Source organism: Myxocyprinus asiaticus, chromosome 15 (assembly GCF_019703515.2).
Source record: "Myxocyprinus asiaticus isolate MX2 ecotype Aquarium Trade chromosome 15, UBuf_Myxa_2, whole genome shotgun sequence".
NCBI lineage: Eukaryota > Metazoa > Chordata > Actinopteri > Cypriniformes > Catostomidae > Myxocyprinus > Myxocyprinus asiaticus.
This window is the reverse complement of record NC_059358.1, coordinates 4,753,910-4,780,720: the sequence shown is the minus strand read 5'-3', so window position 1 is coordinate 4,780,720 and position 26,811 is coordinate 4,753,910. Positions and strand designations below refer to the sequence as shown.

Sequence of the window (26,811 nt, the reverse complement as noted above, 5' to 3'; positions counted from 1 at the left end):
AAAAGGAAATTTGTTTTTAGAGGTGGAACAAGTTATTATTATTGAACAGTCAAGATTTTTGCAATTCTGTTTGGAATTGTGGTGCATAAATTACTCTAAGCCAAATAATGCAGCCATACATCATATAATAATATATAATAATCCAAAGCATCAATAAAAGCATAGTTTTATTATTAAGTGAAGACAATCTCCAATTCTGTACCAGAAGGTCTGAGAGATCCATTTTTTTATTTAACCCTTGTGCACCCTTTGTTACGGGTGCATTCTTGAGGCCTTTGGGGTCAAATTTGACCCCAAACAAAAACCATGTAATTTTGTACTGTAATCATGTAATATTTTTTTAAACAAATGTAATAACACTAACTTCACTAATTTAAAAACTCTAAAGATGTGCAGTATTTTGGGGGGTTGTGGTATTTGTTTATTTATTTTTTAACCTTATTATCTCTAAATTACTAAACTACACCATTAATTTTCATATAAAATAAGAACATTTTATGTCACATTCACAGAAAATATGAAAAAGGTCATGCATTAGGGGCAGATTGCTTCCATCCGATGAAAAAAAAAAAAAAACTTTTAAATTAAAATGACCTGAAATTATACAATTATAACCAGTAGATTGATCTTATCACACGTTATGCATTTGGATATATATTTAGACATTATCAAAGACATAAAAAAATCACTATTTTTGTAAAAGTTTATCATTTTTATGGTTTGAGGTGTTTTGAAGTGTCAGTTTTTGCAATGATGCCACATTATTATTACAAACCATGCTGTTACAAAGAGAAGACTTAGAGTAAGATTTTTGTTACCTATCATTTATTTCAAACATCCCAATTCAATAAATCAATAGAATAAATTAATAAAAATCAATAAAACCAACAGCAATAAACAGGAATGAACAGTGATAATTAATTTTGTATAAAAACATAAGACTTAGGGTATGTTTACAGGACAACAATGTACTAAAAACAGAAACGTTTTTACTTTGCGTTTTTGAAAAGTTTCGCGTACAGACGACAACGTTGTCAAAACGTTCCCCGTTCACACGGATCCGCGAAAATGACTAAAAACGTTGTATTATGCATGCCAGGCCAGTAGTTGGCGATGTCACTTTGTAAAGAAACACTATGCGCCTGCGCACATAAGCATTCTTCCACAGAGCAGTGAATACAAACAATGAAGATGGCGATCGCTGGTCGTAGTAGTGATGCAGTAAACCTACACTTTGCTGGAGAAACGTCAATAAACTCAAAATCTTGAGCAGCACAAACATAGTCCTGTAGTCCGCCATTGTAATTTTGAATGTCTCGCGCGTTGTTTTAAAGAACTCGCGCACATGCCTATAGACTGAACACGTAATACACGTGCGCATGACGTCATCGTTTTCACACATTCGCGTTTTTGTACATTTACACAGAGACGATAACGGCATCGTTTTCAAAAACGTACACTTTGAAACCCGTTTTCAAAAGTTTGCGTTTTCAGGCCCCAAAACAATGTTGTCGTGTAAACGAACAGCCAAAACGCGTAAACATTTTTCTGTTTTTAGTTGAAAACGTTGTTGTGTAAACGGCCCCTTAGAATAACATTTTGCTCCCACCTCTAAGCATAAACTTTCTCACAGAAAAAAAAAATCAGCTGTCACACTGATCTGTGTGTGTGTGTGCATGCGTGTGTGTAAGCATGCTTGGTGTGTGCTAAGTATTATTGCCTCACTCTTTCATTTATGTGTGTGTGGGTGTATGTGTGTGTATGTGAGCATGTGCGTTAAACACTGTGGATATGTTATAGTATCACCCCTAATTTCTCTGTGTGTGTGTTCTGCTTTGTGGCTGATTTATTGATTTTATTTGACAACTAATAATAATAATAAAAAATCCTCTCACCCATTCATTTCCTATGTGGGGTCAAATTTGACCCTAAACATCATGAGAGTGAGTTTTTTTTTTTGGTCACACCACCACACAACCTCAATCCAGCCCATTTTTTTTTGTGTGTGTGTGTGTGTGTGTGTGTGTGTGTATAGATAGAAAAGTTAGGAAAAGTCACCAAATCTCATGCCACTGAGATGAAGGAAACCATGTTTTTTTTAAGGAAGCAAAGTTCAAAAGGGGGCAATTTTGACCGCAAAGCTACATAAGGGTCAACTTTTCCACTGTTAACACTCAAATAATGTTTTGAAGCACATTTCAATGCACAGACTTCCATTCTTGCCAACTAAAAATAGTCTAACCTTATTTTACACCTCTATCACACTTTTCTACCCTGGATTTAGATTTCACCACATCTGTCAAATCCTCTATCCTGATGACCCGACAGCAAGCATCTGTCTATAGAATTTAAATCACTTACACATTACTAAAAACTCAAAGTTACTTACTTTAAAGTTCATCCAACCACATTTACATGGATTGAAGGCCACAGAAAAGTGTTTGTTAAAACTAAAACTGTTTCATTTGAACTAACTAGCTAACTAACTATACATTTAAAATAGAAGACATAACTAACAAAAAACAAACAAACAAAAAAAATTACTACACATTTGAAATTGAATACATAACTAAATACACATTTGAAATGGACTAACTAACTAACTAACCATTTGAAATGGACTAACTAACTAACTAACTAACAAAAAGAAAAAATGAGAGCTGATAGTGGACTTTAGCAAGAAACAGAGTAGATTCTATACACCTCTAAGGATCAGCAGGACCACTGTTGAGAGGGTGAGTACTTTCAAATACTTGTGTGATTATCTCAGAGGATTTGACATGGGCTGCGTCCGAAACTCCGGAGGCAGCATTTTCCTGGTTTTGGATGCAGCAATGATCATTACATGTAAAACAGATAATTAAAAAAGCCCACCAATGCCTTTACTACCTTAGAAGCCTAAGGTGGTTTGGATTGCACACATATTCTGAAATTTTTTTATACGCACACGATTGAAAGCATTTTAACTGGAGGTGTCTTTGCCTGGAATGGGAATAGCACCTTACAAAGCCGTAAATCCTTGTGGAGAGTGGTTAGAACTGCTGATGGAATCATCTGGTATGCTCTCCCAGAACTGGAGGACATATACAATAGAAGGTGCAGCACCAAGGCTTATAAAATAATTAAGGACTCGAGCCACCCTAACAATGGCGTGTTTACATTACTGCGGTCAGGACACCGCTCAAAGCCAGTACAGAGAGGCTCAGGAAGAACTACTTTCATCAAGCCATTCAGATTATGAATGAATGAAGACACTGATTGATTGGTGAGCGATATTAAGTACATGGGACTTTAAACCTCATGAGCCAACATGTTATTTACAAACTATGCACTATATACTCAAGTCACTTTGCACTCACTTATGCACTTATATTGAAATTTCGTGCATAATGCATATTATAGCCTACACGTACATGAAAGTATATGTATGTGTATACATATATATATATATATATATATATATATATATATATATATATATATATATATATATATATATATATATATATATACAGTATGTGTGTATAGGTGTGAATATAAATGAATATATATTTCTTTAAATATATATTGTAATTATATTCCTCTATTAACTATATTTACTATATTACTTAAATATAATCTTGGACTGGAGCTGATTTGCAGGAAATAATTTCACTGCCTATGCCTTGTGTATATATGTGTGACAATAAAAAGACCTACAAACCAACCAACCAACCAATCAACTAATTAAATAACTATACATTTGAAATGGAATAACTAACTAACTAACTAACTAACTACAACCCCAATTCTAAAAACGTTGGGACAGTATGAAAAATGCTAAAAAAAAAGAAAAAAGAAAAAAAAAAGTAGTGATTTGTAAATTAACAAATTGACAAACTTTGCTAAATTGAAAACACTACAACTAAACATTAGTTGAGACAGGGGCAATTTAAGACAAATAAAAATTTGACGATTTAAAATAACAAGGCAATGTGAAACAGGAGATGTTAAACAGGTGAGGCAACTGTGTCATAGTATATAAAGAGCCTCCAAAAACAGCCAATTCCTTCAAGAGCAAGGATCATTCAAGACTTGTCAATTTGCCAAAAGATGCTTCAGCAAATAATCCAGCACTTTGAGAACAATGTTCCCCAAAGACAAATTGGAAGGATTTTGGGCATTTCACCCTCTACAGTGCACAATATAGTTGAAAGTTTCAAGGAATCTGGTCAAATCTCGGTGTGTAAAGGGTAAGACGAAAACCACTTCTGAATGCACATGATCTTTGATCCCTCAGACATCACTGTCTTAAAAAAACGTCATTCATCTGTAATGGATATCATGATCATGAGCTTGGGATTACTTTAGTAAACCTTTGTTAGTCAACACCATTCGCTGCTGCATCCACAGATACAAGTTAAGACTTTACTATGCAAAGCAGAAGCCCTACATCAACACTGTCCAGAAGCACTACAACTTCTATGAGCTCGGTCTCATTTGAAGTAGAACAGTGGAACCGTGTTTTTTGGTCTGATGAGTCCACAGCTGTCGTGTTCTACGGGACAAAGAGGAAAAGGACCATCCAAGCTGCAGGGCCAGGGGTGTGTCAGTGCCCATGGCATGGTTAACTCGCACATCTGTGAGGGCACCATTAATGCAGACAGATATGTACAAATTTTGGAGCAGCATATACTGCCATCCAGCACCGTCTTTTCCAAGGATGTTCCAGAATTTTCAGCAGGACAACTTCAAACCACTGGCCGAATGAGCAGAGAATGTGGGTGGTAGATTGGCCTGACTGCAGTCCTGACCATCTCCAATTGAGAATGTGTGGCGCATTATGAAGCACACCATATGCAATGAAGACCCCATACAATTGTGCAGCTGAAGACCTGCTTAATGGATGACTGGGGGAAAATTCCTCTTTCTAATCTTAACAAACTTGTGTCGTCAGTGCCCAAATGCTTAATAAATGTTATTAGAAGAAATGGTGATATTTCACAGTGGTAAACACTCGCCTGTCCCAACTTTTTTGGAGTGTGTTGCAATCATATGATTTGAGATTACTGTACATTTAAAAAAACAAAACAAAAAACAAACAAACAATCATATAATGTGTAGTTGTAGTGCTTTCAATATAGCAAAGGGTGAATATAATTTACAAATCACTCATTTTTGTTTTTATTAGCATTTTTCATACTATTTTTCAACTTTTTTGGAATTAGGGTTGTTACTAACTAACTGTAACAATTTGGGAAATGAGGAAGCTGGGACCGACTTGACAAACACGTAGACATTTATTTGCACACACTACGTTATGCTTTTCAGCATCTACATAAATACACTCAAACACAATAGGCTTTCCAGCCGAGCATTTAACACACACATAGCTTTGTGCATCTCTCTCTCTCTCTCTCTCTCACTGCAATGACAAACAGCTGTTAGAGACAATTATTGCCAGGTGATGAACCTTACCGTTCTCATCTCCTGATCTCGCTCTCCATTCACAAGCCGGCACTAAACCATGCCCCCACCACCACACTAACTAACTAACAAAACATTTGAAATGGACTAACTACTAAATAACTAACTAACTAACTAACTAACTATACAATTGAAATGGAATATATTAACTAACTAAAGATTTAAAATTGAACACATAACTAACAAACTACCTAACTATACATTTGAAATTGAATACATAACAACCAAAAAAAAAACTATACATAAAAAACTTAAAACTAACTATACATATGCAATTGAATACAAAACTAATAAAAAACTGACTGACTGAAAACATATGTAAAATACAATACATAAACTAATTATACTTTTGAAATGGAATATATAACTGACAAAACAAACAAACTAATTAACTCATTTGAAATGGAATACATACCAAAACACTAACTAACTAATACATTACAGCAATGGAATACACAACTAACTAAATAAAACATTTAAAATGGAATACATAACTAACTACCTAACAATCCTACAAGAAGTACCTGAGCCATTCACTGCAAGTTCATCAAGCCACATTCACATGGACTGAGTGCCACAGAAAAGAGTTCTTTGGAACCATGACTCGCATGTTTTTCCCACTCCTACAGGAGCCATAAAGGTTACGTTGCCAAAGGACTTATTTTAATGGTCTAGTCTGCAGTCTAGATATCACTTTGCTTCAATGACTGCACTGACCTTCAAACTTTACTTTCTTCTCCAACTACATACTATTAAATATATTATGCTCAAACATTATTGTTCATGTTACTTCAAGGAATAGTTCACCCAAAAATGAAAATATAATCACCCTTGTGCTGTTATTTTTCCATGAAACAAAAAAGAAGATATGTTGAAGAATCTTTATGAAACTCTTTCCATACAACAACAGTTTATATTGACCACAGCTTTCAAGCTCCAAAAAGGACAAAACAGCAACATAAGAGAGGTCTATACAACCTATGTGCTTTATTCTAAGTCATCTAAGAGTATAAATCTATATACAGTTAAGGCCAAAAATATTGACACCCTTGGTAAATATGAGCAAAGATGGCTGTGAAAGTCTTTATTGTTTATCCTTTTAATCTTTAATTCAAAATATTCACAAAAATCTAACCTTTAATTGAAGTAAACTAATTGAAATGGGGGGAAAAAATCTCATAATTAAATAAATATTTTTCTCCAAAACACGTTTGCCACAATTATTGGCACCTCTAGAAATTCTTATGAGTAAACTATATCTGAAGTATATTCCCATTCATAGTTTAAATTTTTAGTATACCTGGGTGACTAGGAACATGAAATTGTTCAGCCATGACTTCCTGTTTCACAGGGGTATAAATATGATGTAACACACAGGCCAAATTCCCTTAGGCTGTGTCTCATTTGGAAGGCTGCGTGCTAGGTAGGACGTGTCCTTTGAAGGGTGCAGTATACCGAGCATCCTCCTTTAAACAAGCCTTGTTTAAACGAGACGGCCTTCGTAGGACAAGCGGAAACGGAAGGTAACATGGTTGCTATGACAGCACGCCACTCTTTAACAATCGCGAGCGCTTTGAGTGAGAAGGGAACAAAGTCCCTTTGGAAGGGAATGTATGAGGTATATTTTAGGAGAGTTATAATGATGTAAAGAGAAAAGAAAATAGATTTTACAGGTGTACTTTTAGTCTAATATACTTTATTTTAATTATATATTAATATAATTATACATATTATATACTCTGAACCCATCTACTGAGGTACTTCAAATTGGAAATTAACATTCCTTGCATTTGAACATCAGATTTACGGGCAAATTGGCGTCATTTTCTTTTTACATTTCCGTTGAAGCAAAGAATTGTGGGTTGTGAGTGCCCACGAAGGATACACCTCATGCATCCTCTGAATTCCCGTGAAAGAAGGTCGCATTCGAAGGCTGCATTCGAAGTGTCCTACTTGCTTTGCTGAAACGAGACGCCTCGATGACGTATGCGGCCCAGAAATGTGACCTCCGGAGGATGCAGCCTTCCAAACGAGATACAGCCATTGTCATCCATCACAATGGGTAAGACCAAAGAAAAAGGTTATGATGTGCAGGAAAAGGTTGTTGAGCTTCACAAAATGGGAAGTGGCTAAAAGAAAATAGCTAAAGCGTTGAAAATGCCCATTTCCACCATCAGGGCTATAATTAAGAAGTTCCAATCAACTTGAGATGTGAAGAATTGGCCTGGAAGAGGACGCATGTCTATATTGTCTCCACTTATGGTGAGGAGGATTTTTTGATTGGCCAAAAATTCGCCAAGAATTACAGTTGGAGAATTGCAGAAATTAGTTGGGTCTTGAGGTCAGAAAGTCTCCAAAACTACAGTCAGTCATCACCTACATCACAACAAGTTGTTTGGGAGGGTTTCAAGAAAAAAGCGTCTTCTCTCATCCAACAACAAACTCAAGCATCTTCAGTTTGCCAGACACTACTGGAACTTCAAATAGGACCAGGTTCTATGGTTCAAACCCATCCAAAGATGGGTTTGGCGCACACAGAGAGGTAGCCATATGGAAAAGTACCCCATGCCCACGGTTAAATATGGTGGTGGATCTTTAACATTGTGGGGCTGTTTTTATGCCAGAGGTTCTGAACATCTTGTTCGGATACATGGCATCATGGACTCTATCAAATACCAACAGATAAAAAATTAAAACCTGACTGCCTCTGCCAGAAAGCTTACAATGGGCCCTGGTTGGATCTTCCAGCAGGACAATGATCAAAAACAAACATCAAAATAAACACAAAAATGGTTTACTGACCACAAAATCAAGGTTCTGCCATGGCCATCCCAGTCCCCTCACCTGAACCCCATAGAAAACCTGTGGGGTGAACTGAAGAGGAGAGTCCACCAGCGTGGACCTCTGAATTTGAAGGATCTGTAGTGATTCTGTATGGAGGAATGGTCTCAGATCTCTTGCCATGTGCTCTCCAACCTCAGTAGGCATTATAGGAGAAGAGTCAGAGCTGTTATCTTGGCAAAGGGAGGTTGCACAAAGTATTGAATAAAAGGGTGCTAATAATTTTGCCACATATATGTTTGACAAACATATTTGTTTTTTGATAAAACTTGTATTGTGTTTGCAATTGTTTGATATCCATTAGAGGATAGATTTTTGTGAATATTTTGAATGAAAGATCAAAAGGATAAACAATAAAGACATATTTTTCACAGCCTTTTTTGCTCATATTTACCAAGGGTGCCAATATTTCTGGCCACAACTGTAATTAGTGTGAATAGCATAGCTCAGATAATTTTGTCATGGAAAAATGTGATAAGAAATCTTCATACTGAAATCTCTGCTTGTTTTACTGTTATCAAATCTGAGCACAGTTTGAGACATTGTTGAGATCACTTATGTGAGATTACTGTCTTTTTCTCACGCTTTTTTTTCTTTGAAACTTTGTTGAAAGATTTGCAATTAGCATCCTGATGCGACCACGTTAAGGTAATCTTATTTGAACTCTAATTGGATTTCTTGAAACTGTTAACAAGAGATATGCCGTGTGCTTCAAACAGTAAACTCCATATATCCGCCTAGTGTTGCATCAACATGTTAAACTGGTCAACTTTGTTGAATCTCATCGTTGCCCTGAGAGAAAAAGTCTGAAGTTTTTTCTACCTTAGTTCACCCTTTACATCCTTCATAGTTCATGAAATCTAATCTAAAAAGAATCTCTTTCAAAAACCAGAGCAGAGCAAAAGTGATTAGAGTTAAGATAGTACAGACATTGGTATGCTTCAAAACATGGGAAAAGAATTTGAGCTGGCCGTAGTGACACAAGCTGTTAGACACAAATAATTTGGGAGAGGTAAGAAATCCAGGGAGATAGACAGAAAAACTATAACTAAATTTCACATCGAGGCTTTAGATGCCCTGAGCGAATGCATTGGTTTTAGCAGTGGAGTCAGTGGATTTCTTGCAGACATCTCAAGGCCTTCATCTGCCTGTGTTTACTCACAGAATGTTCCTGAAATAGGATGCAGGGATAATGCATTTTGGCAAATGTTTTCATATTCATGTTAATCACAGCAATTTCCTCTTCATTTCTCAGTGACCGGAAAATGTGGCAGGCTTTTTAGGCAGGTAAAGCGGTGTTTATAATGACATCCAAACTTTGTCACCGCATGTGGTTGCTATCATTACAATGTCAGCATGACAACAACATCCAAAATTAACAATCGACAAGTGCTAAGTGCAAGTAAATACTGTCTTAGAACTTTTACCTCAGTGGATGCCTACAGCTTCTTTTCTCCAAAACTGGAATATTCCATGCATTAAGCCACCAAAATGACAATGCGTTTTTGTGACAGGCGCAGTTTCATTCGGAACTGGAGACTGACTTGCATATGAAAACAGCAGAATAATTCCATTATCATAGGGACAAATTACAGTATATAATGTCAAATAAATAAGGCTAAATACAATTTAATTGACTGTAAGTAATATTTATGAAAAGCAAATTTATGTAAACCCTCAGACACCCAAGAATTAACGTTTATGATGTGTTTCCTTTAGGGCTGTCGATTTCACCTGTTAATTTAGTGCAATAATCTTATGAAAAATAACACGTTAAAAAATTAATGCAATTAACCATGCCCCAACGTAAATTCCGTAATAAGGAATATTCCTACCATCTGAGCAGTTCAGCCTTGATGTACCACCTTGATGCTTTAGCAAATCTATAACACTAGGGGGCAGTCAGCGCTCCAGTTGTACAGGCAACACGCGGCAACCAACAAGCAGGCAGCATTCAGCCTCCCACGGATGCGCTTTTAAGCTCAGTTACAGTTGGATCAAGCACAACAGAATACATCTTGAGACGCCTTTCTCCCCAATTTGGAATGCCCAATTCCCAATGCGCTCGTGTCCTCGTGGTGGTGTAGTGACATGCCTCAACCTGGGTGGCGGAGGACGAATCTCAGTTGCTTCCACGTCTGAGACCGTCAATCTACGCATTTTATCACGTGGCTTGTTGAGCGCATTACTGCGGAGAAGTAACATGCGTGGAGGCTTCACGCTATTCTCCGTGGCACCTAATTTTTTTTTTACACATTAAAGTTTTTTTTTAGGAAGCCACCAATTATAAAAATCTTTTTTTTTTTTTTTTTTTTTATAATGTTTTTTCACGCTTTTGTTTTGTGTTATGGGGTGAATTTTGGGTGGCTTTAGCAAGCTGTGATATTCAATATGCATCTTTTCCCCTACCAAAATGGTCATTGTGTGATACAGTTTTGAGTATCAGCTATACGGTAAAGTTTAGGTATTTTCGTACCATTTAAAAAAAAAAAAAAACATTATTTGCAATTCTGCTATAAGCTGGGTTTCTGAGGGTTAATTTAAAGTGAATTTTCGACCATACCACATATGATTTACTGTACATGGCAACACAGAATTAAGCCTGTTCTTTGGACTCAGTTGAATGTAAGTTCCAGTACACTGAAGCTTTTTTTTTTTATCTAAACCCTCCTCTTAATAATACACCCTTATATACAGCGAGAGTTCACTGCCAGTGTAATAAAAGGCAGTTAAGGCAATTTCCTCTTCTGTGGATCAAAACTAATAAGTGTTGCTGGGGAGTAAATCTTCAAAGATTATTCCTCAAGGAAATGCAAAATGGAAAACAGTTTTTTGTTGTTGTGGTTCAGGGGCTGAGCTCTGGTGACAGAGAGCGCTCATTGCATTACATGTCCAATGTTACACTGCCTATTGATTTTCCTTTACGACAAGAATAGAGTCCTTGCTCAATTTTACTTGTATTGAACAAACAAGCTACTGGGCAAGTGCTTCAGAGATTTGTGCATAAAATTAAACATTTCCAAATATATATATTTTGTCTCAATGCTCTAACTAAATTAAAGATGGGACAGACAGGCGGACAGACAGACAGATATATAGAGAGATGGATTAACTTAAACAAACAAACAAACAAACAAACATATAAATAAATAAATATATAAAGTAATAAAATAGATAACTAGCACAATATATTTAAAATGGAATAACTAGTTATATTAAAAATAGATTTGATAAAAATAAACAATACTGAATATAAAAACTAACTAAAAATAAACACATTCTAACAACTACCTAAATACATTTATAATGGAATAAATAAATTAATTAATAAGTAATAACTAACTTAATGAGAAAAAAAATACAATAACTAATATGTTCAAAAATGGAATAGATAACTAAATACATTTAAAATGGAATAACAATCAGACAGACAGACAGACAGACAGACAGATAGATAGATAGATAGACAGATAGATAGATAGATAGATAGATAGATAGATAGATAGATAGATAGATAGATAGATAGATAGATAGAACTTAATAAATAAATAAAAACAGTATACAGTTGTGCTCAAAAGTTTGCATACCCTGGAAGAAATTGTGAAATTTTGGCATTGATTTTGAAAATATGACTTATCATGCATTTTATTGTCTTTTATTTAAGGATAGTGATCATATGAAGCCATTTATCATCACATAGTTGTTTGGCTCCTTTTTAAATCATAATGATAACAGAAATCACCCAAATGGCCCTGATCAAAAGTTTACATACCCTTGAATGTTTGGCCTTGTTACAGACACACAAGGTGACACACACAGGTTTAAATGGCAATTAAAGGTTAATTTCCCACACCTGTGGCTTTTTAAATTGCAATTAGTGTCTGTGTATAAATAGTCAATGAGTTTGTTAGCTCTCACGTGGATGCACTGAGCAGGCTAGATACTGAGCCATGGGGAGCAGAAAAGAACTGTCAAAAGACCTGCGTAACAAGGTAATGGAACTTTATAAAGATGGAAAAGGATATAAAAAGATATCCAAAGCCTTGAAAATGGCAGTCAGTACTGTTCAATCACTTATTAAGAAGTGGAAAATTCGGGGATCCCTTGATACCAAGCCAGGGTCAGGTAGACCAAGAAAGATTTCAGCCACAACTGCCAGAAGAATTGTTCAGGATACAAAGAAAAACCCACAGGTAACCTCAGGAGAAATACAGACTGCTCTGGAAAAAGACGGTGTGGTTGTTTCAAGGAGCACAATACTTGTTGACCCCTCTCCAAACATAGTGTTTATGGTTGTGACCATAAAGCTCTATTTTGGTCTCGTCACTCCAAATTACAGTGTGCCAGAAGCTGTGAGGAGCATCAAGGTGTTGTCGGGCATATTGTAACCGGGCTTTTTTGTGGCATTGGCTTCTTTCAAAGTTTTGTTCAAGTATTGTCGTATTGTGCTCCTTGAAACAACCACACCATCTTTTTCCTGAGCAGCCTGTATTTCTCCTGAGGTTACCTGTGGGTTTTTCTTTGTATCCTGAACAATTCTTCTGGCAGTGTTTTTTTTACATGATCAGTCATATTTTCAAAATCAATGCCGAAATTTCACAATTTCTGCCAGGGTATGCAAACTTTTGAGCACAACTTTATATAAATCACTAAATGCTCGATAAACTAAATAAACAGTGTTCCATCAGAAATGTGCAGTAATTGACTGGTGTTTTTAGAGAAACATGATATACGAGACATTTAAAATAACACATGTGTTCATTGAATGTAGAAATATCAGTGATGGAATATGAGACCGTGATGGATTGGCTGACAGAAGACATGAGTCAGCAGCAGCTGAACACATCAAATTAAAAATGTCAGGCTGCATTCATGAAAACATCCTTCCTTGCAATTAATCTACTGTATACAGATATCTGTATCATTCTGATGTTTGGAAAATACATCAACATGCCCTTAAAATAACAACTTAATAATATTTGCAAGATCCTTTAAGGAACAGTTCACCCAAAAATAATAATGATGTCATCATTCACTCACCCTCATGTCGTTCCAAACCTGTATGCATTTCTTTCTTCTGTGGAACGATATTTTTTTTTAAATAATATCCTGCCCTCTCTTTTTCATGTAACAACATGAAGAAAATAATGACAGAATTAACATTTTTGGATGAACTATTCCTTTAAATTACAATCGCACTGCACACTGGGAAAAGTGAAGCAGAGTTATATTTGAATGCAGCGCGTCAGTCAAGCTTCACTGAATAATGCTGGCCAGAGAAAGTGTGTCCTTACCCAATGCCATGCTTCAGAAAAAACAGAAACACAGGAAGGCTGCAGGATTATAAAATGAAGATCAAAATTCAATTACCCTGATAGTATCAGTACACAGCACTAACTAACACAACACTGCCCAGTTCATTCACTTCACACACACACACACATACATACGTACCCCAAATAAACCCAAGCGAGACCAACTTGAGAGAAATCAATGGCGAACTGGCACGATATCTGATTTCAACAAGCAAGGCTTAGTCGCTCTGAGAAGCAGGGCCCATTACTGTCACTCAAACAGGAAGCTCTGATGTGAAATGGGCTTTTTTGTCTAATTTGCAGTGATCTTCAAGACATCTTTTTTTGTTGCTTCACCTAATTGAATGTTTGTTAGTAGTTTGTGCAAGTAATTTCATGGACTCAGGAATGCTAGTCTCGTATAGCCAGACTTTTGACTATTGACATATTGTCTGGTCCACTTTGCAGATGTGTTGAGATTGGGATCAAAATTTCTGTCCATCCAAAAGTAATAAATACAGATTATTTAACAGACATAACTCAGAAAAACAAAGTGGAATATACCTACCTGGGTCTCATAAAAACATGTTACAATTCCTAAATTTTTGCAAAATGATTTTTATGTGGCTCGTACGTATTGCGACAGTTTCCAGGTGAAATAAAATCTAGAGGTGCTACAACAACGAATTATTTGCACAAATCACAAGTAAATAGGGCAGATTATCAGTTCTTAATTTTCACCCTTTTATTCACACAATGCTATCTTATTACATCGAAACACTTTTTCTTTTCCTCCCCTTTTTCTCCCCAATTTGGAATGCCCAATTCCCAATGCGCTCTAAGTCCTCGTGGTGGTGTAGTGATTCACCTCAATCCGGGTGGCGGAGGACAGATCTCGGTTGCCTCCACGTCTGAGACGTCAATCCACGCATCTTATCACGTGGCTTGTTGAGTGCGTTGCCGCGGAGACATAGCGCGTGTGGTGGCTTCACGCTATTCTCCGCGGCATCCATGCACAACTCACCACGCACCCAACCGAGCGCGAACCACATTATAGCAACCACGAGGAGGTTTCCCCATGTGACTCTACCCTCCCTAGCAACCGGGCCAATTTGGTTGCTTAGGAGACCTGGCTGGTGTCACTCAGCACACCCTGGATTCGACCTCACAACTCCAGGGGTGGTAGTCAGCGTCTTTACTCACTGAGCTACCCAGGCCTCCACATTGAAACACTTTTACACACACTTTAAAATGGGTAGACTGCATGGAAGTAAACCAGAATGATTTGTTCACTTAAAAGATTTGTTCAAATATGCTGAGTCAGTCATGACCAAACCACTATTACATGTTATTCAAGTTAAGTATTTTATATGAAATGCATATTGGTTATGTTGTTCTGTACAGGGAAATATGACAATATTTGTTTAAAGAAAATAATTGAAACGTGTTTGTTTGAGTGTCACTCACATCAATTATTGTCCACTGTTCCACTACTATAGCGTCATACGCAGTTGCTGCATTAGTGTCGCCTTCCACCCCTTCCTGGAACACAAACACACTGTCCACAGTCTTGGCGAGCAGATCTGCTGGAAAGAAAGGTGCGATCAGGCAAAGCTCTACCAGACACTTTTGACTATCAGCATAAATATGATCTCTATTGCAAGAACTGCCCACTTAAGACTAGGGTACTCTTAGTGTTTTCCCACGTGCCACTCTGTCTCGCACAAAGTTGAGTGCTCAGCCTTTCAAAATATACTCTTTTGATCGAAAGCCCATACGAATGTATTTGACGCCTGCACATTACGACTGCTTTTTGAGATTATTTTAGCACAGTCAACTCCAGGTAGGTCTGCATGTCTAAACTAGGCTGAATGCGGACAGTCTGTGCGTACTGTGAAAAAATTTGCGTCACGTGCACTGTACGCAAGACAAACTGGCACATGTAAAAACAAAAAAAAAGTATACTTTGGCATTTAGACAGGAAGGTGACTTTCTGACTGACATGTAAAACAAACAATCACAGTTTGGAGATGGTAACAGATAGATAAAATAAATACATTAATATATATATATATATATATATATATATATATATATATATATATATATATATATATATATATATATATATATATAAGAATCAGAATCAGCTTTATTGCCAAGTATGTTTACACATACAAGGAGCTTCCAATATACAACAATACAAAACAGCAACAAGACTTTTAAAAAATAATTAAAAATTTAACAAAAAATTTAATATAAAAAAAGAAAATAAATATTGAAAAGAAAATAAGTATATATAGAATACACAATAGACAATATATATATATATATATATATATATATATATATATATATATATATATATATATATATATATATATATATATACACACACACACATATACATACACATACATATATACACATACACACATATATACATACATACATATACACACACACACACACACACACACACATATATATATATATATATATATATATATATATATATATATATATATATATATACACACACACACACACACACACATACATACACACATACACATACGTAGTGCAAATCTAAATACAAATTGGTATTTGTATACCGATATATATATATATATATATATATATATATATATATATATATATATATATATATATATATATAAATAAATAATGGAACAGATGACTAACCAAATATATTTAAAATGAAATAAGTTATTAGATAAAAAAATGTATTATACAAAAATAAATAAAATTGAACAACTAGCTTAATATATATATATAATAAATTCATTCTAACAACTAACAGAATTTATGAATAAATAACAAATGACTAAATTAAATGAAATAAAATACAGTACATTAATAAATATGTTCAAAAATAGAACAGATAACTGAATATATTTTAGATAGATACAGTAGAGAGACAGACAGACAGATAGATATTGAAAAAAAAAACCTAAACCATGTCTGTAAAATTTCAGTATGTTGGCTTTGTCACGCCAACATGATATTTTCACTGACTCAAAAACAAAGAAGAATATACAATTCTGGTCGTTCTAGATAAACTCGCTACTAAGAGCCTCAAACGTCGATGCTACTAACCTGAAAAACTTTGGCAAATCCAGTTATTATTTTTTCATCAAAAGCCCTCACTATATCAACTCGGTACCTCGGTAAACATGACTTTCTTTCATGTTGTCTGAGGCTGAAACTAGCAAACCTAAATGCACCGGGTACATTTGATTTCGCTTTATGATTTACCTTAGCAAGAAAGACTTGTTAACTCTAGGGGGAATTCTAGGTCATAAAACTTTCAGTAGAGAGAGAAGAGATGCTGGAAGAGGACATGGGGAGTCATTTGAAATATTTCAAAGAAAAGAAAGAGTGACAGATACAAGACAGACAGAGAATAATGAATGACCAGCCTAATTAGCCAAGATGTCCATACATGAATTTAGAACATTCCAGATGAAATAAATAAACCATTTTAAACCTTTTTCAAATGTAAGAGCTGCACATTTTAATGGCCTGGCATCGCTGTTGCCCCATGTGGCTCCTCAACTTGGCCCTGTTTTAGAGTCATCTTCATATATGGGCGGATAATAAGCTCTGTTGAGTATTAAAGACGAGAGCAAGGGCGCCTGGGAACCAACTCACATCCAGTGTTATTTCTGCATCCTCTCTTGGCTGGAGAACTTCCTTATTACCCCTCCTGCATTTACACACTAATACGGTTTGTGCTGCCCCTGTCTGCTCTGGGAGACACTCCAGATTACATTATAGGTGGTCTGAAGGATGGGCAACTGTGGGTTGGACCCTGGCGGGGCCCTTCGGAGGGGGTTTTCTGCGGAAAGGGAGGGGAATAGTGGCTGTCGCCTTGGTTCTTCAATCAAAAGAAAACTATTTAAGGCTGCCTTTACTCAATTGAAGACATCTTACAGGCCTTTCAAATGGGGACATTGTTCTGGCCCCCCTACATCAGATGTTCCCACTTGGGAACGTAATTGGAAAAGTCCACTTGGGAGATTGCCTCAGCTGGACAGCTCGTCTGGATAGACAGTGATGTCTTAGGTGAGAGAGTCTGAGAGTGGTCTTTTTCACAGACACAACAAATGTCGGCTCAATAAGTTGTCGGTCCTTTGAGGGGGGCATTTATGGAGATTGACGGATGAGAGCGAGGGACTGTCCGTTTGATGGAGTGAGGCTGTTGGAATATGTGGAGTTAGTCTGGTTGGGTCAACCGTGACTGATGGCGTTTAAGTTTCAACATGTCGGAGAGAGTTGCTAATGCTCGAGAAAGCTCATGTATATTTTACAACGTGGGACAGAAACAGGCCAAGATAGAGCTGGATGTGCCAGTAAAGGTAAAGTGTGTAATTTTTGCGCCTCTCGTGGCATCAAATGGATTGACAAAAGTAATAATTGTTTCCAAACAGTTCTTCATCTTCCATTAGTGGGTCAAACAGGTAGACCCGCCCGCAAACTCACGCCATTGGTTGAGACAGAAGTTGACATGCTGGGTCGCAAACAAACAGAGCAATGTTCTGGTAGCACCATTCCTTTTGATCAATTAATTTCCATGACATGCTATGACCATTATGCAGTACAGGATTTCAGTATAAAGGCTTAAAATGAAAAAAAAAATGAATAAATAAAAATAAAAAATATATATATTTTTTTTAAAGATTACCGGGGCGGATTTCCATTAAATTATAATCAAAAAAGTGCAAATACATCAAATAAAGCATTTATTTGAATGTGGCTCAATGGATGATCTGGCTTTCTAGGCCTCCATTTAGTGTATGGTTTACTTAGTGTACCGTTAGAAGCTTATAATTTTATAAAAGCACTTACATTAATTATTCTGTTAAAACTTGTGTATTATTTGAGTTGTAAAGCTGTTTAAATAGTCGCTTTTACTCTCATTGTAGAGTTTATAACATTATGTCGTCATGGCAACAAAGTTGTAAAATCAGATATGACTTTACACAGAAAAGGTTAGTAGTGATACATACAAATTGATAACGTCTTGTGACTATACTTTTTTTTTTTTGTTGTTTTTTTAGTTTTTTATTCCCCTTTTCTCCCCAAATCCCACTACTTAGTAGGTCCTCGTGGTGGCGCGGTTCTCACCTCCATCCGGGTGGCGGAGGACAAGTCTCAGTTGCCTCCGCTTCTGAGACCATCAATCCGCACGTCTTATCACGTGGCTCATTGTGCATGACACTGCGGAGACTCCCAGCATGTGGAGGCTCATACTACATTCCGCGATCCACTCACAACTTACCATGCGCCCCACTGAGAGCGAGAACCACTAATCGCGACCACGAGGAGGTTACCCCATGTGACTCTACTCTCCCTAGCAACCGGGCCAATTTGGTTGCTTAGGAGACCTGGCTGCAGTCACTCAGCACACCCTGGATTCGAACTCGTGACTCCAGGGGTGGTAGTCAGCATCAATACTCACTGAGCTACTCAGTTGTGAGTGGATTGCGGAGAGTAGCATGAGCCTCCACATGAGGAGTCTCCGCGGTGTCATGCACAACAAGCCACGTGATAAAATGCGCGGATTGACGGTCTCAGAAGTGGAGGCAACTGAGACTTGTCCTCCGCCACCCGGATTGAGGTGAGAACCGCGCCACCACGAGGACCTACTAAGTAGTGGGAATTGGGCATACCAAATTGGGAGAAAAGGGGATAAAAAAATAAAATAAAATAAAATAAATAAAATAGAAAAGGATGGACAAATTTAAATTAATTTTTGTGGTTAATAACATTATGCGTCAAATGCTGTCGATTGAGCTTAATGCTTAAGGTTTATGCTTAAGAAAAGAAAAAATGTCTTGTCTTACACAATTTTATTTCTCAGGTATGTTGTTTTAAGGATGTTTAGTTATTTTTACTGAAAACAAGACAAAAATACTGATTAAGATATATATATATATATATATATATATATATATATATATATATATATATTGCATTGACTGAGTTTATTTAGTAATTTAGTTGCGTGTATACGTAGTATATGTGGCCAATAAGACTAGCAATGTGTGTTTAGAAAATAAATACTGTTAAGTTTGATTTCAGGCTAACTTGAAACGGATAACTGACTCAAAAATTAAAAATCTGTCATTGTGAACGAGCTCCTCTTATAGAGCTCATTAACGCGACAAGGATGTCAAGAGTTTCACAACAAAATGACATTTCAGCTTGTTTCTCGCCAAAACATTTCGTATGCCTTTAGAAGACTTGGAATATGACACAAAAATCGGATGGACAACTTTGATGAAATTTTAGGGTCCTTTTTCAAGCTTCAAACTGAGTCACTATCAACCGCTAATGTATTGCAAGACAGACCGATATATTCATTTAAACATCCTTTTGTGTTCCACATAAGAAAGAAAGTAATACCGGTTTGGAACAACATGAGGATGAGTAAATCCTTTAACATTTAAAAAAATTCCAAACTTCACCTTTAAGTCACGATTAGGTGTGTTGTTTGTGTGTACCTGAATGCCATTCACTACTGTCTCTTTGTCTCTTTCTCTTGGACCTGCCAAAATGGTTCCATTCATGCACCAATCCTTTTGTGCAACAGGAAAATGACAGTGGAGGGATCACCAATATTCCTTTCATAGCAACATAATACCTTATTGGAAATTCATACGCTGAATATCTGTGCCTTCACTGTATCTGCACATATAGGCAGAACAGCATGAATAGTCAGACGCATTAATGTGGCACAGCTGCTGGTGTGTATTATTTTCAGGGGAGAGGAGTGATTTTGCATGGTGCAGAAGTCGTACAAAAGAAACCTTTTAGTCAACATCGTTTGCATCTTTTCAGCAGGAGCTAAACCTGGAAATGTAATAAGTGTGTTGCTAACCATGTTGCTCTCCTGTGGAGTGTATGAATCTTTAATTGTGAACTTATGATGCCTGCATTGAGCTGAGAGCGTCAAGATTTGCAAATTCAATATGGGCGGCACTCACACAGGCTTCCATTAATGCCACACCCATCGCATTAAGAAACTCCTGCCTCCTACTGTTTTCACCATGGAAACCATATTTACTTATTCTCATGTCAAACCTGTATGACTTTTTTTTTATTCAATTTAACACAAAAAGTGCATTTTTAAAGAATATTCTGGTCACTCTTTTCCATATAATGAAAGTCAATGAGGTCTGGGGCTGTCAAGCTCCAAAATCACAGCATAAAAGTATCATATAATAGTCCAGATGACATATTTAAAGTCTTCTGAAAAGGTCTGACTCAAATAAAAAAATAAGAAACAACAAAAAAACGATGTTTCATTCATGAATTGGACATTGCTACTTTTCTCATTAACATGCATAATACAGCTAGGATGAATGTTGAAATTCTCAATGAATAATGCCTTGAATTTCATCTGTTTCTCCTCAAAAGATCATATGAATTCAGAAGAATTGCAATATAGCACACAAGTAGTATAATCACTTTTATGATGCATTTATGGTGCTTTTATATTATTTTGTGTCTTGACAGCCTCAGTCCACATTCACTTTCATTATATGGAAAAGAGAGGCCAGGATATTCTTAAAAAATTCCCCTTTTGTGTTCCCCAGAAGATAGAAAGTCATACAAGTTTGAAGTAAACAATAACATAAATTTCATTTTTGGAGCAAACAATCTCTTTAAAAAGGAGAGAAGGTAAAGGAAAGCTTCTTTTTTAAAGAACATTCTCCTGGACAACTTCAATGTCACTAAAACTGAGGTAGACGGGGGGCACAGACGAGGTGTAAGAGTAAATTAGTGGAGCAGAACACCACACCAACAGCAACAACAAAGAGCAGAATCCATCAGGAGACTTTAAGCTACCACAAAACCCCCATGCACCTCTGGACTGGCAGATAAACTCAATATCAAAGCCAACTGGAGAGCAGATTCTGATGAATAATCAATAATTTAATTACATAAAAAATATAAAGATTAATATATATATATAAAATTTAAATTTAAAAGTATTTATACATTATGGTAGTATTTTATGTACTGCAGATTTATGATGATTTTAATAATCATAGTTTATAATTGTAAAATAGTGAAAACAATTATATTACAATATGTATTACAATCTAATGAGAATCACCATTGAGAATAATGGGTATATAAAACAAAATTAAAATGAAAAGTAAAAGGTCAGGATGCATTAACATAATGAGAATTTGCAACCTGGTCTCATAGTGAAAACGTGACTACGTATACACAGTACATTTTTGCAAAACGTGTAATACATGTCTCCAGGTATAATTCCCTGCATATTCCTGAACAAATGAACACTAGAGGTGCTACAACAACTGTGTTTTATTCACTTTCACTCAAATCATGACTTTAATGGCTGATTATGACTTTATAAATGATTATTTTTCTCTCTATTACTCAGAACCTGATATTTTATGATATCGACACACTTTTACTCTAATGCATATTTTGAAAAACGATACATTTTAACGCTTGTATTACAGACCCACCTACATATTTACATTTATTCCAACTTGATTAGCTTGCGCGGTACCTCACCTCATAGAGCGTTCGACTCTGAGTTGGAGGACCGCGGTTCAAGTCTAGCCATGAACTCAAGCTGACAAGTGACAAGACAGAGGCATAGAAGCGACATGAAATGAAGTGGTTGTTTCAGAATATGTGCTTTTCATTTCGTCTGCATTTTAAAACACTATTGGTTAGGTTTAGGTGTTGATTTGGTAAGGATGTCTTTTTTTAATGTCGCATTTATATTTTAATACACTATTTGTTAGGTTCAGGAAAAAGTTTTATGTTAGGGAGGTATGTTTCAAAAACATCCATCTAAAATTCACCTTAAAACCTCATCTGAATACGACACCATTTTACTCGCTTTTGGCGCCCCCCGCTGGACATTTCACTGGAAAACTGCAGCCAAACGTGTTATACAGCACGTTAATTTTGAATTGCAAAAATGTTGTCATGTTTATGTTAATTTCATGAGATTAGGCTGAGAATATTGGGGGGGGGGGGGGGTGCTTATCTCTACTGAAAATAATGTCACAATGCAAAAAATCATATGTATTTTCAAAATTTATTTTTAGTTTATTGCAAAATATTCAGACATATCCAAATACAGTATATGCATATTTCTATAGTTTGAGAGTGTAGGGAGACCAATCTATTGTATCATTCACAATGTGTCATGGAAGTGAGCGGTCACTGCAGAGCTCTTTTGGCAGGCTTTGTTCACTGTTATTCTCTGATTGGTGGATAGTTTCTCTTCAGTATCATGGGTAGTGTAAAGTAGTTCTTCACCAGGGATTGTGGTATTAAACGTTATTTTTTTTTAAATGAATTTGAAATGACATGAACTGACAGCTTCATGCATATTCCATTGACTAAAATCCTTGGAGCTCACGGTACCTCTGTCTTTAATAAAGGTTTATAAGTTATCCCTAATAAGCAATACCCCTATGGAGAAAATGAACGGGATAAATGATGCTGTTAATGTCAATGACACGTGCCAAGAAAAACAACTTCCTGAACAGCCTGTTAAAGATGGGGGAAGGCGAGGTGATGGCAACTCCGTGGAGTCTCGGAAAAATGTGCTATCAAAGTCCTGCCAGCATGTACACGTTTCAAAAGTGTCTGATTATATGAAGGCAGCAGTCGCATTTATTATCAGGCCTGTGAGCAGCACATGGTCCACATCTCTCCAAATTTAGCTTCTCTTTGAATCTGATCTGTGAATGTATAATGAGAACTCCATGGTGATGAACTCCCACAGAGTCTTCTCACTGTAAACATTAACACATCCGTAATATGTGAAGGAAAGACGCACACACATCAAACAAAACCCCACCAGAGCCAGATTCAATGAGTGAATCTCACCAAAACATGTCCAGGTCACATTTCAACCTCAAATCAAAAGGGAAAAAATAATAAAAATGTATTTTATATTAGGTAAAATGTCTGATCACTTAGAGAAGTACAAGCACAGGGGGCCTGGGTAGCTCAGTGGTAAAAGACGCTGGCTACCACCCCTGGAGTTTGCTAGTTCGCTAGTTCGAATCCCAGGGTGTTCTGAGGGACTCCAGCCAGGTCTCCTAATTCCCAATGTGCTTTTAAAATTGACCTGGTTGCTAGGGAGGGTTGAGTCACATGGGGTAACCTCCTCATGGTCGCTATAATGTGGTTCGTTCTGCATGGTGAGTTGAGCGCGGATGCCACGGTGGGTGGCATGAAGCCTCCACACGCGCTATGTCTCCGTGGCAACGCGCTCAACAAGCCACATGATAAGATGCACTGATTGATGGTCTCAGACACGGAGGCAACTGGGATTCATCCTCCGCCACCCGGATTGAGGCGAATCACTACATGACCACAAGGACTTAAAAGCGCATTGGGAATTGGGCATTCCAAACTGGGGAAAAATCCCCCCCCCCCCCAAAAAAAGTACAAGCACAAAAAAACTGTACAATTTAAGGTATCATTCATTAGTTATTTGACCAAACCCCTAACCTTATTTACTGAAGTTTAGTGTGTTGCTACAGACATGAATAATACCTGGGTTATTCCATGTCTAATCAACCAGATATTAAAAAAAAATTTTATTCTGTTGTTCAGAAGAAATACAGAAATAAATGATGATGAAAGCCAAAATCCAAAAAGTTTTTGAGAGTTCAAAAATTAAAGTGTATCTAAGAACTAAGAAAAATTAAAGTTTGTTCAGAACCAGAATCTAAAAGCACATTAAGATATTTTAATACTTCTAGAGCAGGGGTGGGGAAACTTTTTCCCATTAAGGGCCATTCGAATATTTACAAAATTATCCGAGGGACATAAATTTCCCCCCCATTATTGAACTCGCACCATTGATTCTGGTAATAGACCTACCTATCTCTGTGTAAAAATTAAATAGTGATGATGCCACCCTTCTAAGATTTTTTTTGTTCAAAAATCAAAGGCGAAAATTGTCATTTTGACCCCACTCTCCAAAATAATAGATTACTATACAAATATAAATCCATGCCATTTATTATTTTGGCTTTCATCATAATTTTTGTTTATCTTTCACCAGTAAAAAAACTAAAACTAAAAAATAAAATTTTGAGCCGAGGATATCTGGTTGAGTTGACACTCAATGACACCTCAAATCATGCAGCATGACATTTAATTTTCAGATGAAGCCACATTGAGAGCCCCATATCTATGGGATTTAACCATATAGGGCATTCAAAATTAAGATAGAAAATGAAAGCTTTTCAGAACCAGAATCTAAAATGATATCTTAAATACTTCTGGAGTTATAGACACTCCAACTTTGGAAAAACAACACAAAATAAAAGTGTTTTTTTCATTTTTGGACACACCATTGGCATATAATGTTACAAGGGGTGCTGAAGTCAACTGATATTAGCAAAAGACCTACCTATCTCTGTGTAAAAATATACAAATAAATAAATAAATATATCAAAATAAACAATGATGCTGCTGCCTTTCTAAGGTATCTAAGGTACGTTTTCGATCTGTAGTTTTGCTCCAAAATCATAAGCAAAATTTTTATATTTTGAGCCCCCTCCACAAAGTAATGGATTACTCAGTAAATATTGATCCATGTCATTTAATATTTTAGCTTTGGTCATCATTTATGTTTATCCTTCACCAGTAAAAAATTATCAAAAGATACATTTTGAGCCAGAGACAGAGCACAAAAACGACCCACCTCAAATCATGCATCTTGTTGAAGAGAGGTGTGCTATTTCTTTTACAAGTGACCATATTTACAGATATTTTCTATGGAAAAAGTCCATAGACTTACGCTAAAGGAGGGACCCAAGCCATATCCAGACCAGTATATCATAGAGACTTTGCTTACTGACTTTGGCCAGTAAGCAACCACCTAAAAACCACTCACAACCCTAGCAAACCCTAGCAGCTACGTAACAACATGCTAAAAACTAATCAGAACACCTGAGTAACTCCCTGGCAACCTCACAAAACACTCTAGCATTGTGCTGCCAACTTTTGCACAGGGAAGCACCATTCACATTCACTTTAGAACATGTCAAGATCTACAGTGCATCCGGAAAGTATTCACAGCGCTTCACTTTTTCCACATTTTGTTATGTTACAGCCTTATTCCAAAATGGATTAAATTCATTATTTTCCTCAAAATTCTACAAACAGTACCCCATAAAGACAACATGAAAGAAGTTTGTTTGAAATCTTTGCAAATTTATTAAAAATAAAAAACGAAAAAATCACATGTACATATATATTCACAGCCTTTGCCATGACACTCAAAATTGAGCTCAGGTGTATCCTGTTTCCACTGATCATTCTTGAGATGTTTCTACAACTTGATTAGAGTCCACCTGTGATAAATTCAGTTGATTGGACATGATTTGGAAAGGCACACACCTGTCTATATAAGGTCCCACAGTTAACAGTGCATGTCAGAGCACAAACCAAGCCATGAAGTCCAAGGAACTGTCTGTAGACTTCCGAGACAGGATTGTATCGAGGCACAGATCTGGGGAAGGGTACAGAAAAATTTCTGCAGCACTGACGGTCCCAATGAGCACAATGGCCTCCATCATCCGTAAATGGAAGAAGTTTGGAACCACCAGGACTCTTCCTAGAGCTGGCCGCCTGGCCAAACTGAGCGATCGGGGGAGAAGGGCCTTAGTCAGGGAGGTGACCAAGAACCCGATGGTCACTCTGACAGAGCTCCAGCGTTTCTCTGTGGAGAGAGGAGAACCTTCCAGAAGAACAACCATCTCTGCAGCACTCCACCAATCAGGCCTGTATGGTAGAGTGGCCAGACGGAAGCCACTCCTCAGTAAAAGGCACATGGCAGCCCGCCTGGAGTTTGCCAAAAGGCACCTGAAGGACTCTCAGACCATGAGAAACAAAGATTGAACTCTTTGGCCTGCATGGCAAGCATCATGTCTGGAGGAAACCAGGCACCGCTCATCACCTGGCCAATACCATCCCTACAGTGAAGCATGTTGGTGGCAGCATCATGCTGTGGGGATGTTTTTCAGCGGCAGGAACTGGGAGACTAGTCAGGATCGTGGGAAAGATGAATGCAGCAATGTACAGAGACATCCTTGATGAAAACCTGCTCCAGAGCGCTCTGGACCTCAGAGTGGGGCGAAGGTTCATCTTCCAACAGGACAAC

General features: G+C 36.8%; 1 protein-coding gene across 5 annotated transcripts in view; it reads right to left on the bottom strand.

Moving 5' to 3' along the window:
• Window positions 1-26,811, bottom strand: part of LOC127453115 (raftlin-like) — a 120,873-nt gene that overhangs the window by 18,480 nt on the left and 75,582 nt on the right. For 4 of the 5 annotated variants that reach the window (XM_051719230.1, XM_051719231.1, XM_051719235.1 and 1 more), the window contains one exon: window positions 15,069-15,184. In XM_051719230.1, the coding sequence (XP_051575190.1) occupies window positions 15,069-15,184 (116 nt within the window). Of the gene's footprint in view, window positions 1-15,068; window positions 15,188-26,811 lie in introns of all 5 variants that reach the window. The other variant, XM_051719234.1, reaches the window with a different exon arrangement.